At 36.2% G+C, this 15,407-nt stretch overlaps 2 protein-coding genes across 2 annotated transcripts in view; one reads left to right on the top strand and one right to left on the bottom strand.

The window, feature by feature from the left end:
• PDE12 (phosphodiesterase 12) overlaps positions 1–977 on the bottom strand; it is a 5,680-nt gene extending 4,703 nt beyond the window's left edge. Inside the window, exons 1-2 of the mRNA XM_014307609.2 lie at positions 847–977; positions 4–173 (exon numbers count right to left, since the gene is read on the bottom strand). Of these exons, the coding sequence (XP_014163084.1) occupies positions 4–173; positions 847–977 (301 nt within the window). The remainder of the gene's footprint in view (positions 1–3; positions 174–846) is intronic.
• The window catches only part of DNAH12 (dynein axonemal heavy chain 12), a 57,844-nt gene continuing 43,413 nt past the window's right edge, over positions 977–15,407 (top strand). The window contains exons 1-18 of the mRNA XM_014307608.2: positions 977–1,068; positions 1,445–1,608; positions 1,822–1,912; positions 2,187–2,210; positions 3,127–3,316; positions 4,574–4,652; positions 5,122–5,280; positions 5,960–6,155; positions 6,536–6,724; positions 7,521–7,671; positions 7,781–7,872; positions 8,128–8,306; positions 9,556–9,691; positions 10,451–10,576; positions 12,211–12,345; positions 13,186–13,379; positions 14,227–14,443; positions 14,975–15,160. Of these exons, the coding sequence (XP_014163083.1) occupies positions 1,445–1,608; positions 1,822–1,912; positions 2,187–2,210; positions 3,127–3,316; positions 4,574–4,652; positions 5,122–5,280; positions 5,960–6,155; positions 6,536–6,724; positions 7,521–7,671; positions 7,781–7,872; positions 8,128–8,306; positions 9,556–9,691; positions 10,451–10,576; positions 12,211–12,345; positions 13,186–13,379; positions 14,227–14,443; positions 14,975–15,160 (2,508 nt within the window). The 5' untranslated portion in view covers positions 977–1,068. The remainder of the gene's footprint in view (positions 1,069–1,444; positions 1,609–1,821; positions 1,913–2,186; positions 2,211–3,126; positions 3,317–4,573; positions 4,653–5,121; positions 5,281–5,959; positions 6,156–6,535; positions 6,725–7,520; positions 7,672–7,780; positions 7,873–8,127; positions 8,307–9,555; positions 9,692–10,450; positions 10,577–12,210; positions 12,346–13,185; positions 13,380–14,226; positions 14,444–14,974; positions 15,161–15,407) is intronic.

Genomic DNA, 15,407 nt, shown 5'->3' with positions numbered 1-15,407 from the left:
GGCCGTGAGGCAGCGCCCCCTCCCGGTGCCCCGCTCTGGGCCGTGCTCTCGCTCCCGTGCCCGTAGCCCGCGCCCCGCCGTTAAGCCGCCGGCACGGCGTGAGTCTGGCCGACCGGAGAACCAGCGGGTTCTGCTCTCTCAGCAGCGAAACCCCTTCTGCTCGGCGCAGCTTCCTAGCCAACAGATGTTCGAGGCGTGGGCGGGTCCCTCTCGTAACGCCCCGATGCTAATTGTCTGCGGATAAATCCTTTAACGTCAAGAGTTTGGGTTTGTGTTCTGTTCGTGACAAAACATTTCATGTCTGGGTTGAGACCTCACGCTGAACAGTCCCGGGCAGTGAGAGCCACGCTAGCAAGGTGTCCAGGACTTTGGAAAACAGATATAAAATCCCCCACGCCCCCCACCCAATCCCCCGCTGCTTCCTCGGGCTCTGCGTGTGGGGCTCTGCCCCCGGAGACACAAAATTAGGCTTTTAAAGCCTCTTTTGCCAAGTGTGGGCAGGTGGGTAACAAATCTGTAGAGTTCCTTAAAATTTCCATTTATAGTTGTACAAAAAGGAAAAGCTTAGCAACAGCCACCTGATGCTTGAGGGTATTATATTTATAATTTCTCAAGCATTTTTGCTGTGATCTGCTTGGTGCAGGCAGAGCCTGGAGCAGAGGGACTTTCTGACTCGCTCGGATTTTCTCAACTCTGTGGAAAACCGGGACGGTCAAGGTAATGTTTTTCCAAATTTTTATTTTTATTTTTCTTTTTTTCCTATCATCACGACAGGCACTGATCTCGGCCAGGGGGAGCCCCGAGCGCCCCTCACGGGCCGGGCCCCGCCCTCAGCTCCGCGGTAACCGCGCTGTTGTGCCGAGCGGGGCCGCGGCGCCGGGAGAGGTGAGGGCGGCGGCGCTGAGGGAGCGCCGGGAAAAGGCGGTGTCCCGTCCGGCCGTGGTTGAGTCCTTTGTGTCCTTTGATGTATCCACCATCCCCGGTTTAGTGCGTTTTTAGGGCATACCACTGATTTAGGAGGTAGTTTTGGCTTTCTGCTCCCCTGTGGGAAGCTGTTGAAATGCAGTGGTGAGTTTGTGCATCGTGTTTCCAGGGGAACCCGACCGCTAGGCTTTGGAATAGCCCCGCTCAGGCAATTAATCCGCCATAGAAGAGTAATCTTTTAGTTGAAATTTGTTGGAGTTTTTTTTCTTTCATTCTTCCTCTCTCTCTTTTTTTTTTCTTCTTATGACAGGCTCTGTATGTAGACACTTTCCCTTGAACTTTGCCATTTTACCATATAAACTATTGTTCTCTTCTTTGAAACAACTCATACCTAAACTGTGGAGATCCCTGAGGTGACCTCATTTTATGCCTTACGTACATTCAACTTAATAGATGCATGTGTTAAACTCCTTTCTGGACAGGATTGTGTTCTAGAATTTTGATTTTGTTATGGTTTTAGATGGACCACTCAGATGAAGCAACTTCCAGTAAACGGACTTTGAGAACTTTGTTTCGTCCCCCTGCTTTACCTCCACCAGTCGTATCTGAAGAGTCACCATCACAGAAGAAACTGCTGGCATACTACAAAGGCAAGGAGGAGCAAAAGATCATTAATCAGATACTGTGAGTTTCATGTAATTCAAGACATGTTGAAATTCAAGTGAAAGAGACATTACACATTTGATATTTGACAAATAACAGTGTTTGTTTCATATAATTATAGTGAGATTTAGTGATCAAGATGAAAAAATAGGTTGCATTGATTAAGGTGCTAGCATTATTTTCGTTGTATTATTTGTAGTTTTTCTGCACTTCTGATGCTGTGGTTTACTTTAGAATTGATCGAGCTCTTGAAGTCTATTACATTGACATGGATGAAAGAGAGGAGAGAGATGCTGCACCTCCTATCACAGAACTGCCTTCTACTGTGAGAAAGTATTTCTTTATTAAGTATTTTCTATTTAGTTCTTTGTTATTGGGACATTTATTTTCCTTCTTAGAATTTACTTCAAGATACTTGTTTTGCTCCTCAGTAATTCATAAGTGAATTTATATACTCAGGTAATCCAATTGAAATGTATGCCCGTATATCTGTAGAATAAAGTCTTTGTTTATGAATAATATTTGCTAAATTTTATATTTCCAGTATTTTTGTTTGTATGTTCTTCATATATAACAATTTTCCATTTCTTTTTATACAGATGGACAATGAAAGACAACTAAGGGTGAGTTAAATTCTTTCATTTGCTTTTTTTGGCGTTGAAGAGTGAATTAAGAGAAGTATGTTATGCAGAATTATTAAACAAGAAGAAGTAATCTTGGTGAGGGAAAATTGATTAGGAGCAAAATAGGAATCTTGTCTTGTGGTCCTGTAGAGGGAAAGTATTTTTGTGTTTTAGAAAGAGCATCTATCAATAATAATTTAACCTTGGTTAAAGGTCATTATTTAGGAAAAAAAACCTAACAGGCTTCAGGATTTTTTTCAGTTGAGGTCATAGGTTGTACCTTAGCCTGTACAAAAAGGAGTTTTTGACATCGTTCCCTTAATTTGAAGAACATGCACTAAGCTTCAAATTTGTGTATAGTTTTTAAAGTAAGACTTCATCTCTGAGACCCAGTTGAAACTCAATTTAGTATTGAAATATTTACATTAAGTAGGCTAAGGTAACACCAGTTCTGCCTAGCTGTTGTTAGGCAAACTCATTATGTAGACATTTTATACAAAAACTGTCAATCAAAAGCAGAAATACCTGTTTCTTTGGCAAGACCCACGCCCCTTATGGAGGGTGTTTGTCCACACTTTTTGCCAGATAAATGTTTGTCTAAAGAACAATAACCTTAACCTTGAACTATTTTCTTGTTAGCCATAAACTTCAGCAGGGGACCAAGGAAAATGCCATACTGACAAATACAATATTTTATATTTAAACATTAAGACAGAGACCATGTTACCAACCACAAAGCAGTTTTTAGGGTATTAGTCAGTGAATACTGAAAAGATTAGATTAAATACCCCACCTTTAAGGAAATTAAGAAATTTTGAAATGAAGAAATTATGAATAAAAAGAGACTTTTGCCAAGCCTAACACAAAAACACGTACAGAGGTAGTTATTAGAGCTCTGCAAATCTTGTCCTTCCAGGCAGAATACTTCTTTTTGAAGAACTGCGTGCAGAGTAATCCAATGGTTCCCATCCAGCAGCAGTGGCTGAGGTCCATGCTTGCTATGGTGCCACAGTCACTTATGGAGGGCAAAGACAGAGAGCTGCTCACTGAAGACCTTTTAAAGGAGATAGTAAGGGATTATGAAAAAAGCATGCAAAGATGTGTGTGTAAGTACCACAAATTACTCAGCACCTATATTAATGTTCGTATATATGTTATAAACTCCATATTCTCGTGCTTAAAATAATTTTTCTGGTTTGTTCTTTCAGCCAGGCAGGATCTTTGTAATCGACTACTGATTTAGGTTTTCCTGCCTTATCAAATGCATGTTGCCCATAATATTTAAGGCAAAACTTGCTTTATTTGAAAACTTTATTTGAACCAGTAAAAAGTTAACCAGCTGAAAGTACAGTTCAAGCAAAGACAAAGACAGCTGCAGACCTCACCTCATGTCAAAAAGGTTGATTGCTGATGAAGTTATTTGATTATGTCTTTAACCTATTTAATTTGAAGCAAGAATGTATTGCTATTTACTGTTAAAGAAAGGAGAAACTTTTAAGGTACTAGTCATTCTTTCTACCTCTTCAGGAACAGCAGCTTTTTAAGCTTTTTATTCACAAATGCATTCATGAGTTTTCTGATGGTGCTTTTGTTGCAGGAGGAAGCTCACAATAAAAATCTGCAAAGATAATTACTGTTTTCAGATATCACTCATACAACTCACTTCAATTTTAAAACCTTTGAAGAAGAGTCATGAACTGGAATTTTGAAAGTGTTTTTCCTTGAAATCTTGTATTATTATTTATTTGTAGTAACTGGAATCTGAAATTGGGCTCAGTTTTCTTAATATTTTAGCGAATGGCTGATCTTTTTAAAAATGTAGATTAAAAAATAAACAATTTAACATTGGACTAACTTCTTTGTAATTTCATCAGTGGCATAATTATAGTACTTCACTGTCATTATGTAACAAAGTTGCCATAAATTCTTGCAATTATAGAATATATCAAGTTGGAAGGGGTCCATAAAGATTAGAGTCCAGCTCCTTGCTCCTTGCAGGGCTCTGAGAGCACTGTCCAGGTGCTCCTTGCCCTCTGGCAGGACTGGTGCCATGACCACCTCCCTGAGGAGCCTGTTGCTGTCACTGACCATCCCCTCAGCAAAGAAACTGCAGAAGTATTCAATTATTTAAGCACAAACCCATCTGAAAACCTTCAGGAACAGGAGCCAGAATTGGGGTTAAGGCACCCAAATCTGTATAAAAATTCAGCAGAAGCTGTTGATTTTCAGTTACCTTTGAGAGAACGTGTTTTGCAGACTAGGGTGACACAATTTTTCCTCCTACTGTGTGCTTGGTTCAAGGAAGTACAGTGACTATTGAATATGGCCTAATTTTCTTCTAATGTTCATGTATTTTTTTTTAGTGAGAAGAGCTCTTGTTAAACCAGACATAAAAGAACTTGATAAGTTGGAAGAGGAGGCACCTTTGCCTTTATTACCTCTGTGAGTGGATTAAGTTAGCAAATAACTCACTGGCAAAACACACTGAGTTACATGAGGAACATTCTTGTTGAGCTGTGTGGGCAGAGTTATGGTGCAAGATTAATTCTGGAGTCCCTTTTACTGGGACATTTTTAAATTTCTGCAGAGGATCTTGCATTTGAACATCTCTTATCTGAATGCTCTACAAAGTTTTAGCCCTGACAGCGTTTTATTACAGTTATAGTTCCGTAGAGCAGCATCTGAAAATACCATCGAGGATAGAGCATGTTTTATCAGACAGAGTATCTGTATGACTTCCACTGCATGGTAGTGAGGACATGTGTGTGGCATTAATTAACTATTCACGTTAGAGAATAATCTTTTGAATGCTATCTTTTATGTATCAGTACTTTATTCAAGTAGTGCTTGAGCTCTTAATTTTTGTTTGTTTATTTGTTTTGGTTGCTTTTTAATGCTTTCTCTTTTTTAGAGGCCTGGATTTTTCTAGTACGTGGCGTAACAGTTATATCAAAGCAAAAAACCAAATAAATTCCACCTTACGTATTCTTCACCCCTCAATGAAAACACTACTGGATTTTGGTTATACAGCATTCTTTAACTTTCTTGTAGTGGATTTCTCTAGTTGCAGGTAAAGTCTGTTCTGCTGAAATATTGACCCATATAGGTTTTTGAAGCTGGCAAAGATGAGCTTGTTCAGTTCTATTATTTATCGTAGAACATTGCTTTGATGCACCATTTTAATGTACTGTGATTAAGTTACTCTGTGTTGTGACATGTGACTTTTTTTCTCACTGTTATGTATTTTATTGTTATTCAAGTTGTTGGTAATATCAGACCTTTTGATTTGTATTTTGCCTTTAATTTTGTAAAGTTCTCCCCATTATTCACTTATTCTTAATGCTTAATTTCCATAGAAATCTGTTTAAGTATTATTTGAAAAATCAGCTTCTAGTAGTATTATCATCATAGAAAATTCTCTGCTAACCTTGAAGATCAGACTTCTTGCTGGTTTTCAGAAGTTGAATTTTCTGTTTAATCTTGGAACTTTAAATTTTCATAGTTTTCAAAAAGATAATTTTCAAAATATTTTTCCTCATTATTTTTTCTGGTAATTGTTCTGGAAATCCTGCAATTTGAGGCAGGCTTTTTCTTTCCTTTTAGTCTACGGAAGCAATGTGTAAATTCCCACTGTGCTTCCTGCTAGAGAAAAACTAGGTTTGTAATACAAAAGTCTGTATTGTTACCTTACTCCATGTTTGGTTTGTTTAAATTTTGTTTATAAAGTTGGCTGCAACTTTCTTTTCTAGATTGAAAGGACCAATTGACTGTAGATCTTTAAAAACTGATGCATCCCTAAGCTGTTCTAAAGCAGAAGACAAGATAATGACTACGTGGTACCAAAGAGTTCTCAGTCTCTTTAGTCAGCCAGAATCGCTGGATGGTGTAAAGTTGGATCAACTTGAGTCTTTTTATAACTGTGTGGCTGTGCTTATGTCTAATCAGGTAAATGTCTTCCCTCCCATGACAAACTTAATGGGATTAAAACATTACTTGCTTTGTAGAAAAATAGTGGAACAATAGTCTAATCAAAGGAAAATGCTTTCAAGATAGACTTACTTTTGTAGCAAAAATAGATGCATGGACTTTGCTGAAATGCTTACTTGTTCATTAGCTTTTATCATTTAAGGGTTGGGACTAATAATCACTAGAAAAATTAGAACTGATTTCTACTTAGAATTATTAGAAAAATTCACACTGCTTCAGTTATCCATAAATCAGGCCAGAAGTGCTAAAATGAATGGAAATCCTGGCTTAATGGATGAGTGGAAAATGGGTTGAGTCCTTTATATGTCAACTAATAGGTGATCTATATTATTACCTAGCTGAAAGAATTACTGCAAAGAACAACTGAAGTTTTTGTGAAACTTTTTGATCCTGAAGACAGAAGACGTCTGCCTATATTTAAGATGGACTTGACTCTTGATGAAAATAGAATGGAGTTTTATCCAAGCTTACAAGACTTAGAAGAAGCAATCCTGTTTGTAGTAGATTGTATAGGACAGACTCTCCAGGTGTGCTTTTGGGTTTTTTTCATTATGCAATTGTTAAGATGTTCAGTATGTGAAAATACTTGTGATTTAGGAGTCTGACTACCCTGGCAATGGGATCAGAATCCAACTTTTATTTATTTTCCAGAATGACTCTACAGGTCACATCATGAATCTTGATGCCCAGTGGCACTCCAGGCTCTGAAGTAATTTTGTAGCTCCTTGTTTATAAAAACTTGGTGCACCTGCTATTGATTGTTTTAGTCTGCTCTTTGGGTCTGCAATTACAATAATAACATCTTTATTATATGTGTGCTGATTTACAATTAATTTTCATTAAAGTTAAGATCTCCAGAGAAACACAAGGAAACTTAGAGTTGATATTGCTTTTCTTTCTAAGAAAAAGAAAATACTCAAATCCCTAAAAACTATTATATACAACATCAAAAGATTGATGTCTTGGGAACCTGTCTGTGGTTCCAGGGAAGAGAGCCTTTCTGGGGGCTTTAGATATGAACTGAGTATTGGTCACTAGTCACATGTGGTGGTACTTTCAGAGAAGTGTTTTGGGGTTGGTTTTCTGTATTTGCATATATTAAATAATTTCATTTAATGCAAGGATAATTTTTTGTTTTCCTTTACATGTTTCATGTTCAACTCTGCTTCAGGAAAAGTCGTTCTACATGTGTATAAAGCACGTGAACTTGGTCATGGTTAGGGTCTCTTACTTTTGTGATCGTGTCTTCTGCAGATTGCAACTTACTTTTATCCTTGTGCTGCTTTTTAAAATTTAAATAATCAACACTTGCACTGCTCTTAGAACTTCCAAAGGGTAGATGCTTGGCTAATGGGTGCCACTGAAACTCTGGATGCTGAGCTTCCTGCTCACACTGTACAATGGGCCAAATCCACTCTGGGCGAATCTATCAGAGACAACTTAGAAGGCCCAAAGCAACATTTTAAAGGCTATGGTAAGTGATAGAAGAGTGTGTAAATAGTTGTGTCACTTCTTTGTAATAAGTAGCTTGCTGTATGGAATATCCATTTTAGTAATATAAATATGTTGTAATTGAATTGTAGTTGAAAATTATGGCTGGCTTGTAGATGGAACTGCAGATGAACGGATAAACACATTTATAGCAGAGCAACCCAGTTTTGATGAATACACTACTGTAAGTTTTAATTCTAACTTTATTTATAATTTTTACTATAAATATAGCAATAATGACAAGGTAGCAGAGGGTAACAGGTTCTTAGCCTTTAGCTAAAAATATATGGACTACCTACAATGTAACTGATTTTTTCCCTAAAAATTTATGGTAAATAGAAGAAAGCATTAATTCTTTTCTTCAGTATCTAATACTTACTCATGTAGCCAAGTTTTTAAACAACAGCTCTGAAGTGTAAAGTCTGATGTTTTTCTGAAGTTCATAGATGAATTTTTCACCCTCAAGAAGGAAATCATGAGTTTGCCAGAGGTGATTTATTTCCCTATGATCTGTTTGAATTGTGAGGATTTAAAGCAAGGTTTGGCTAAATGTGCAAATAACTTCGCAAAAATGCTAATGGACAAAATATTTGCAGATTACAGAGAGGAAAATGAAAGGTAAGTAGAATTTTTCTGCTTGAGAATGCTCTATGTGTTAAATGCATAGCAGAAACATGTAGAAGAAATGCAAATATACCATACTTTGTTTACTGAAGGTTCTTGGCTAACTAAAGATCTAATTCAGTTTGCACAGGCTGTTGTATTTCTTCTGCCGTGTTAGTCTCAAATAAAGGTAGGAGAACATATTAGTATGGACTTGGATAATGGAGGAGCTAAAAGATCAAAGATCCAAGAACTTTATTACTGTTCTGGATTTATGTGTGAATTACAGTATTAACTGCACTGTCAAAGTTAGACTCTCTTATTACCTGATGGGTACCTCAGCAGGGCTGCTCTCAAGACATTCGTCCCCATTTGTATTTGTGCTGGGTATTACTCCATCCTGGGTGCAGAGTCTGGCATTTCAACTCATTGCCTTCCATCCCCTTAATCGTAGTCAAATGTTTAATTCTGCAAAGTGTCCCATCCTTCAGGGGAGTCAGCAGCACCTCACGGTTGTATGATGAGCAAACTTGCTGATGGTGCATCAAAATCAGTGATAAATACATTGAACAGAACGGGCCCAGAAGTGAATCCTGAGGAACACTGCTGGTAACAGTTGCCAGCCATTTGCTACAACACTTTGAGCTCTGCACTTCACCAGTTCTTCACCGAGCACACCATGCACACGCTCATCCCGCACTTGGGCAACTTTTCTAGAAGGATTCTGTGAAGGACAATATCCAAAGCCTTATTAAAACTCAGAAAAATTATATCCACCACCTCCCCTTTATCTTCTATATGGGTGACCTTACAGGATATCAGTTTAGTTAACAGGAGGTTAATTTGCAGGTATGGATTAAGTCAGGGGGAAACTCTTACTACATTTTTTAGTTAAAATGAACAATTATGGCCAAGTTTTATAGCGATTCCATATTACCAAAGTGAGACAATGTTTACTAGGAAAGTGTTTGTATGTACACTAATGATAGTTTGCTGAAGTTCTTTTAGTAACAACAGGTTACTAAAGCATTTATTTCAGAAGAATACCCCAAAATCCAAACAAAGCAATTATTGCAAGTCAGAAACCGGTATTTGTCTAGACTGACTTGGTCATATTCCCCTTCTAGTTTCATAAATAATGGAATTTGTGAGGGGAGAATACTTAAAGAAGTAATTTGAATTTTTAATTGCATTAAAGCTGAGCTTGAAACCAGTCAAACTAGCATCTTAAAATATTGGTATTTTATGTGAAATAAACCTATAGGATAATCAGTGAATGTGAAGCCATTAAGGAATGTGCATTAAGAGTTCCTGAGTCAACAGAAGAAATGGTAGAAATAATGGAACACATGAAGAAAGTCAAAACCAAAGATTTTCAGGACCTGGTGCGAAGGAGTAAGGTAAAAGACTATCCTTTAATTCTTGATCTTTTATTAGACATGCTGACCTATACAAATAAAGAATTAATTCCAGAGGGCAGACTTTTTCTGCCTGTGTGAATAAACTCAGTGTTACGTCAGACAGAAGTGGGAAGTCCAGGTTATTCTTTGCCAAATGCATTTGCTTCTTGTTCCCATTCCTATGTGTTCTGCAAGTCTGTGAGGAAATGCAGCTTCTAATAAGTCAGTCCGTTTATTTTTTGTATTTGGAGACTTACTTCAGGACTGCTTAAAAATCTATTTGTGAAAATCTAATAGACAGTATAAAGAACATTTTATGTGTAAAAACAGTCAACAGACTTTGAACACACAAGAAACAATTTACTCTTTGAGCAGAATATAGGTGATGTTACATTAGGAGTAGTTTGTGAATGTGTGTGTGAATATGTGTCAGATTTTCTGATGGTAATAGGTCTATAAACATGTTTATATCTGCAAAAATTATATTTTGTATATTCTTAATAACATTAGAATTTCTGCATATAGATTTACAGAACACAGGAGTCTTATTTAGAGAAACAAGCTCATGATCAGGGCAGGGATTTGAAAAATGTTACACATATATTTTGAATGTTAATATTCAATTGGCTGAAGGAGCTCTGAATTCTGAAAAGTTCATGAAATGTAGATTTTTATTTTATCTTTATAGATAATATTATCATGCCCTATATTTTAAACAGATCTATCATACCTAAAGTTTTGTGAAATCTCTCTTTGTAGGAGTGCTGTCGGCAAATGAGTTACTTGATAGATGTTTATCCATTTACTCCCGAAGACATGGAACTAAATAAAACAGCTATATTTTGGCCAAAGAAGATTAACCGCATTTTTAAAGAGCATGATACTGTAAGAGCATTTTCTTAGTTTATGGTATATTTTGGCTTGTTAGACTTCTCACTTTACTTGAGCTATTATTTCCTCAGCAGGCTAAATGTACATACACGTATAACATGAACAATACTAATTTAGACATGCATGAATAGCGTATTTCCAGATTTTTGTAACAAAAGTGGGCTTTTTGTGGCTAAATTTTAAAACTGTCACTGTAACTTAAAAGCTTCAGCAAATCTGATTATCCTAATATGCTTGTGGTTAGTACTAGGTAAGACATAGGTAGATGAAAATTCACTACACTGTACTTGAATATGTAACTGTCAGGCCCTTAATAAGACTGAGTGTCTGAACAGAAAGTCATTTGGTTAAAATGGTATTTTGTACTGTCCAAAAAAGAACAGGGGGAACAATGTTTTCTAGCAATAATTAATAGAAAATATGCAGCATCTCATTTTCTCTGTGTGACTGTAGATTACTTTTCTTCCACCACCTGTATTCATCTTGCTTAGCATGCTTTGTCTCTGTCTATGACACAGTGAATCAAGCCTTTTATTGTTCTTTTGCCTCTGTAGTAATTTAGCATTGATATGATAATTTCTTCTAAAATTTTAAAAAATTAATAATTAACATTTTTAAAAATCAGTATCTTTTAAATATTACAAGTAAGGATTTCTCTTTTAATAAGTTTTGTCCAAGGGTATTAATTATGCCTCTGACTGAAAAGATACCCAGCCTGGGAGACTGCTATGTCTATAAAATACTTGGTTTGCATGTTATCCCCATGCAAACAAATTATTCTTTTAATCCCCCCAAAAAATCAGTAAAATTAATTTTCTACTTCTACACAGAGAGTCCATGATGCTTGTTTTAACTCCTTTTAATGAAAATGGTAGTACAGAGTGAATCTCACTACTTAGTAAGAATCTCTCAGCAGTGGGACCCTGTAGCTGGCTGTAAATGACTTGCTTTGTGCTAGAGGTTGAGGACAAGAAAAGTTTCACATCAAGTTTTCATGAGTCTGTATATTTGCATTGTATACTTTCAGATATGAGTCTGTTCTTATTCTAGTGCAAAATGAAAAGAGTGGTTCCTCCTTTGGTGAAATTCTGTTTGCTTCAAATTTTGCATGGCAGTAGGTGTCCTTGTCTTAGGAAATCTCCTCTCTCTTTGTTGATTTTTTTGTTTGGTGCCCTAAAACAAAGCCTTAAGTGTGCATACCCAGTGCTTTAAGGTGGTCTTATGTTCTAGAATTTCTGGCTTTTACGGCCACAGGTACATGTGGGATAACATTGGCTTTCAGCAACTGTGGGTGTCCTTTTTGGCAGTGAAATACTGAATCCCAAAATTTAGAATATCTATTTTTTTCTGCAATGCTTTATTTTCTGTCTCCTGATTCCTGAAGGAGGCTTTTGAGGCAATCCTAACTGCTATGATTATTGAGATGAGGCTTCCATGCTGGTATATAGAGGTTGCACACTCTGAAATGGGACATAGGGAAAAAAAATCAGCGGTTGCAAGGTCGATAATTTATCTGTACTGTTAGTTTTCTGTCTGTGTGCATTAAATGCTTAGATGGTAGTACATATGTTAATTATTGAAAGGACTTAAAATCACCTTTGTAATGAAAAAAATAAATTCTTTTGTAGCTGATCCAGCAGTCTAAAGCTGAACGAGAACAAGAAGTGCAACAGAAATGTGAGAACCTGCATGGTGAATTAGACAAGGTTTATAAATCTGTGTCAGAATTAGAAGAATACTCAGAACTGGATCACATGCAGCAGGTTTGATTAATAGTATAAAATTGGTATAAATGTTTTATGTGTTTAATACCTAGGGATCATGGAAAAAATTGTAATTAAAAGTAATCAGTGTAACAAATGTGAACTAAAACATTTATTATCCTATTGGCACAGTTACCAAGCTCAGTCCCTCTCCCATTTTTGTTTACCACTGGCATTTACCATTTTATTTAGAGGAAAGTTTGCTATAAAGCTAGAAGTATCTGATAGGTACCAATAATAGAAGTTCAGAAAGAGTGTGTGCACCCACGAATATAATTTATTCATTTTCCCTCTTTACCACAAATCAATTAATGCAAAACCAGCACAGTTACCAATTTGATACTTTTTTCCTACAAACCTCAAAACTTAATTGTTATGCTAGTAAAGAGTAGACCACTGGCTCCAAAGTTTCATGAATTTCTAGCCGTATTTTTTAATTTTCAGAGCATGTCTTGTGCTTTAATTGGAGGATATTGCATAGTAAGAAATATTGGCTTTTTGAAAAACAAAGCACTTCAAAGCAGAAACAGAAATCCTAAGCTAATAGATCCCAGTTACCAATATGATATGCCATGTACATAAAAATTGTGTGCCTGCCTCCTGGAGCAGTAAGTTTTAAAGCCCACACATTTTGAAAATACTCTAAAATTCAGTAATGAGAACCAATTTTATATTTCATAATGTTCATCTGGTTTCTTCACAGTTTATATACTCATGAATAAGCAGAAAAGTTTTTAAATCTTGTTTTCTAAAATTTTAATGTGAAAGCTTATATTTTGGTATAAGCTGTTCAGAGCACAATTTGGTTATTTCTCAAGATATACTATTATTTGATTTCAGTATGTGACTGACGTGAGGACTTTACAGAAAGCAATACAGGACACTGATGAAACAGTAGCTGCTCTTAATAAAGAAGAGATTCTGCTTGGATGGAAACCAAGTGAATTCCCTCTCCTCAACAACTTAAGAGCTGAGATAGAACCATACCAGAAACTTTTTAATGTAATACTGAAATGGCAGCGAACAGAAAGGAGGTAATTCAGCGCTAAATGCTCTAAGAGGGAGAGTGAGAAAAATGCTTATCCTGGTCTCATTCATGTCAGATGTAGAATATGGATTTGTTTTCTTGTCAACATGTTATTAGTAAGCAAAGTAAAAGGGTAATATATATATCAGACTTGCTATTTTTAATTCAGCTAGAAAAAAAGTTGATTTGTTTTTATTTTTAAAACGTAATCATGGAATCAAATAATCATTGGACTTCCTAAGCTGGAAGGGACCCACAAAGATGATGAAGTCCAAGTCCTGGAATTGCACAGGACAGCCCCAAGAATCACACCATGAATCACACACGTGAGCTCAGCTAGAGAGCTCATCATCTGCATGTAACCAAAACTGCTTTTAACCTAGCAGCTGTCCAAAATGGTGTGTTCAAATGACTATATTGCTGTTTGGTGGTTACATTCTACCACAAAACTGTACTCTGTGTTTAAATTGAGGGAGATTTTTTATTATTTCATGTATTCTTTAGAAGTTATCATGTACTATGGCTGAAAGTGTGGGGGGTTTGAAAATACAAGACGTAGTGTATTTTTAAATGTCATATGTCAATCTCTCTCTAGAGTTTAACTTAAATATTTGTCCATTCATGCAGTTACTCAATTTCAGTATGTGTCTGACTTAAGAGAACTACACAAATACACAGAAGAATGTGGTTGAGCCACTTTTAGCTGGGCTTTAGAATTTTGCAAAGAATAACAATAACATGGAAGAAGAGCTTTGCTTAAATTTAAATACTATTCGTGTGTTGCAAAACAAAGTGATAATTATTTGTGGGCTACATTTGTTATTCTGTTTTGTAACCTTATTTTTTTTCCTCAGATGGATGGATGGGACCTTTTTGGAGCTAGATGGGGAAAGCATGGAGACTGAGATTGATGAATTTTATAGAGAGATGTACAAACTGTTAAGACTCTTCCAACAAAAGCAGAAGAAAGCGGCAACGGAGAAGAAAAAGGCAGCGCGATACACAGGTCTGATGGGTAATCCAACTCTTACAATGTGTTCTTCAGTTCTGGAGCAGATTAAAGAATTTAAGGTAAGAAAACATGAGACATATTAATATCTGATATTGAGGGACAAATGCTAAATTCAGGGCTTAATACATGTAGATGATGCAGAGTCAGAGATAGAGTGAGGCTGTTCTTAATCCTCATTTCCAGATTGTACTGTCTCATTCATTTTAATAAAATTGGATTTTAAAAAATTTTAATAGCTTCTGGAATTGCAAGCAGAGCACACATACAGGAGAAAAGTCATTTTTGGATGCAGAAAAACATTTAAGGTTGTAGTTGGGAATTTTGAAATGGGACTCTTGTTATGTTAATAGAAGCAAAATTTAGCATCACTGAAAAATTATGCTTAATAGTTTTTTATATTTCTTCTTCAGTAGTTGATATAATTATTTAGAAATTGAATGGAAAACCAAGTGCAGCCATCTGCACTTCTTGGAAAAGATTTTCATGTCTTCAGCTGCTGTAGCAGAATTTTAAATGCACACAAAAGATTAAAAAATTAAGAAATCATGTAAATTACAATATCTACCTTATAAATGTTTCTTCTGAATTAGGAGTATATTCCCACTGTGATTGTCTTTTGTAATCCTGGCTTGAGAGAACGTCACTGGAAGCAGATGTCAGACATAGCAGGATATGATATAACACCAGATGCTGGAACTACCCTGAGAAAAGTTTTAAAGCAGAATCTATCCTCTTACTTGGACCAGTTTACAGCAATAAGTGTAGGCGCAAGCAAGGTAAGCACAGAGATTTGATAGTGACAAATGTGACATCAGGTCTCTTATTGAATACTTTTATGACTTATTAGCATTATTTGTCTCTGCCATTATTCAACAAAGGAGATTTGGTGAGACTTTGGCCCATTATATATTACTAATGAGTGTAAGAATTTGTATCTCATGTGACATCATCAGTATTTCCCAAGTGTGCTGCTTTCTGTGTGCAAGAAAAGAATATACTGAGGAAAAATAATAACAAATAATT

The sequence above is a fragment of the Geospiza fortis genome, unplaced genomic scaffold, assembly GCF_000277835.1.
Source record: "Geospiza fortis unplaced genomic scaffold, GeoFor_1.0 scaffold78, whole genome shotgun sequence".
In the NCBI taxonomy this organism is placed as follows: Eukaryota; Metazoa; Chordata; class Aves; order Passeriformes; family Thraupidae; genus Geospiza; species Geospiza fortis.
This window is presented reverse-complemented; position numbering and strand designations above follow the sequence as displayed.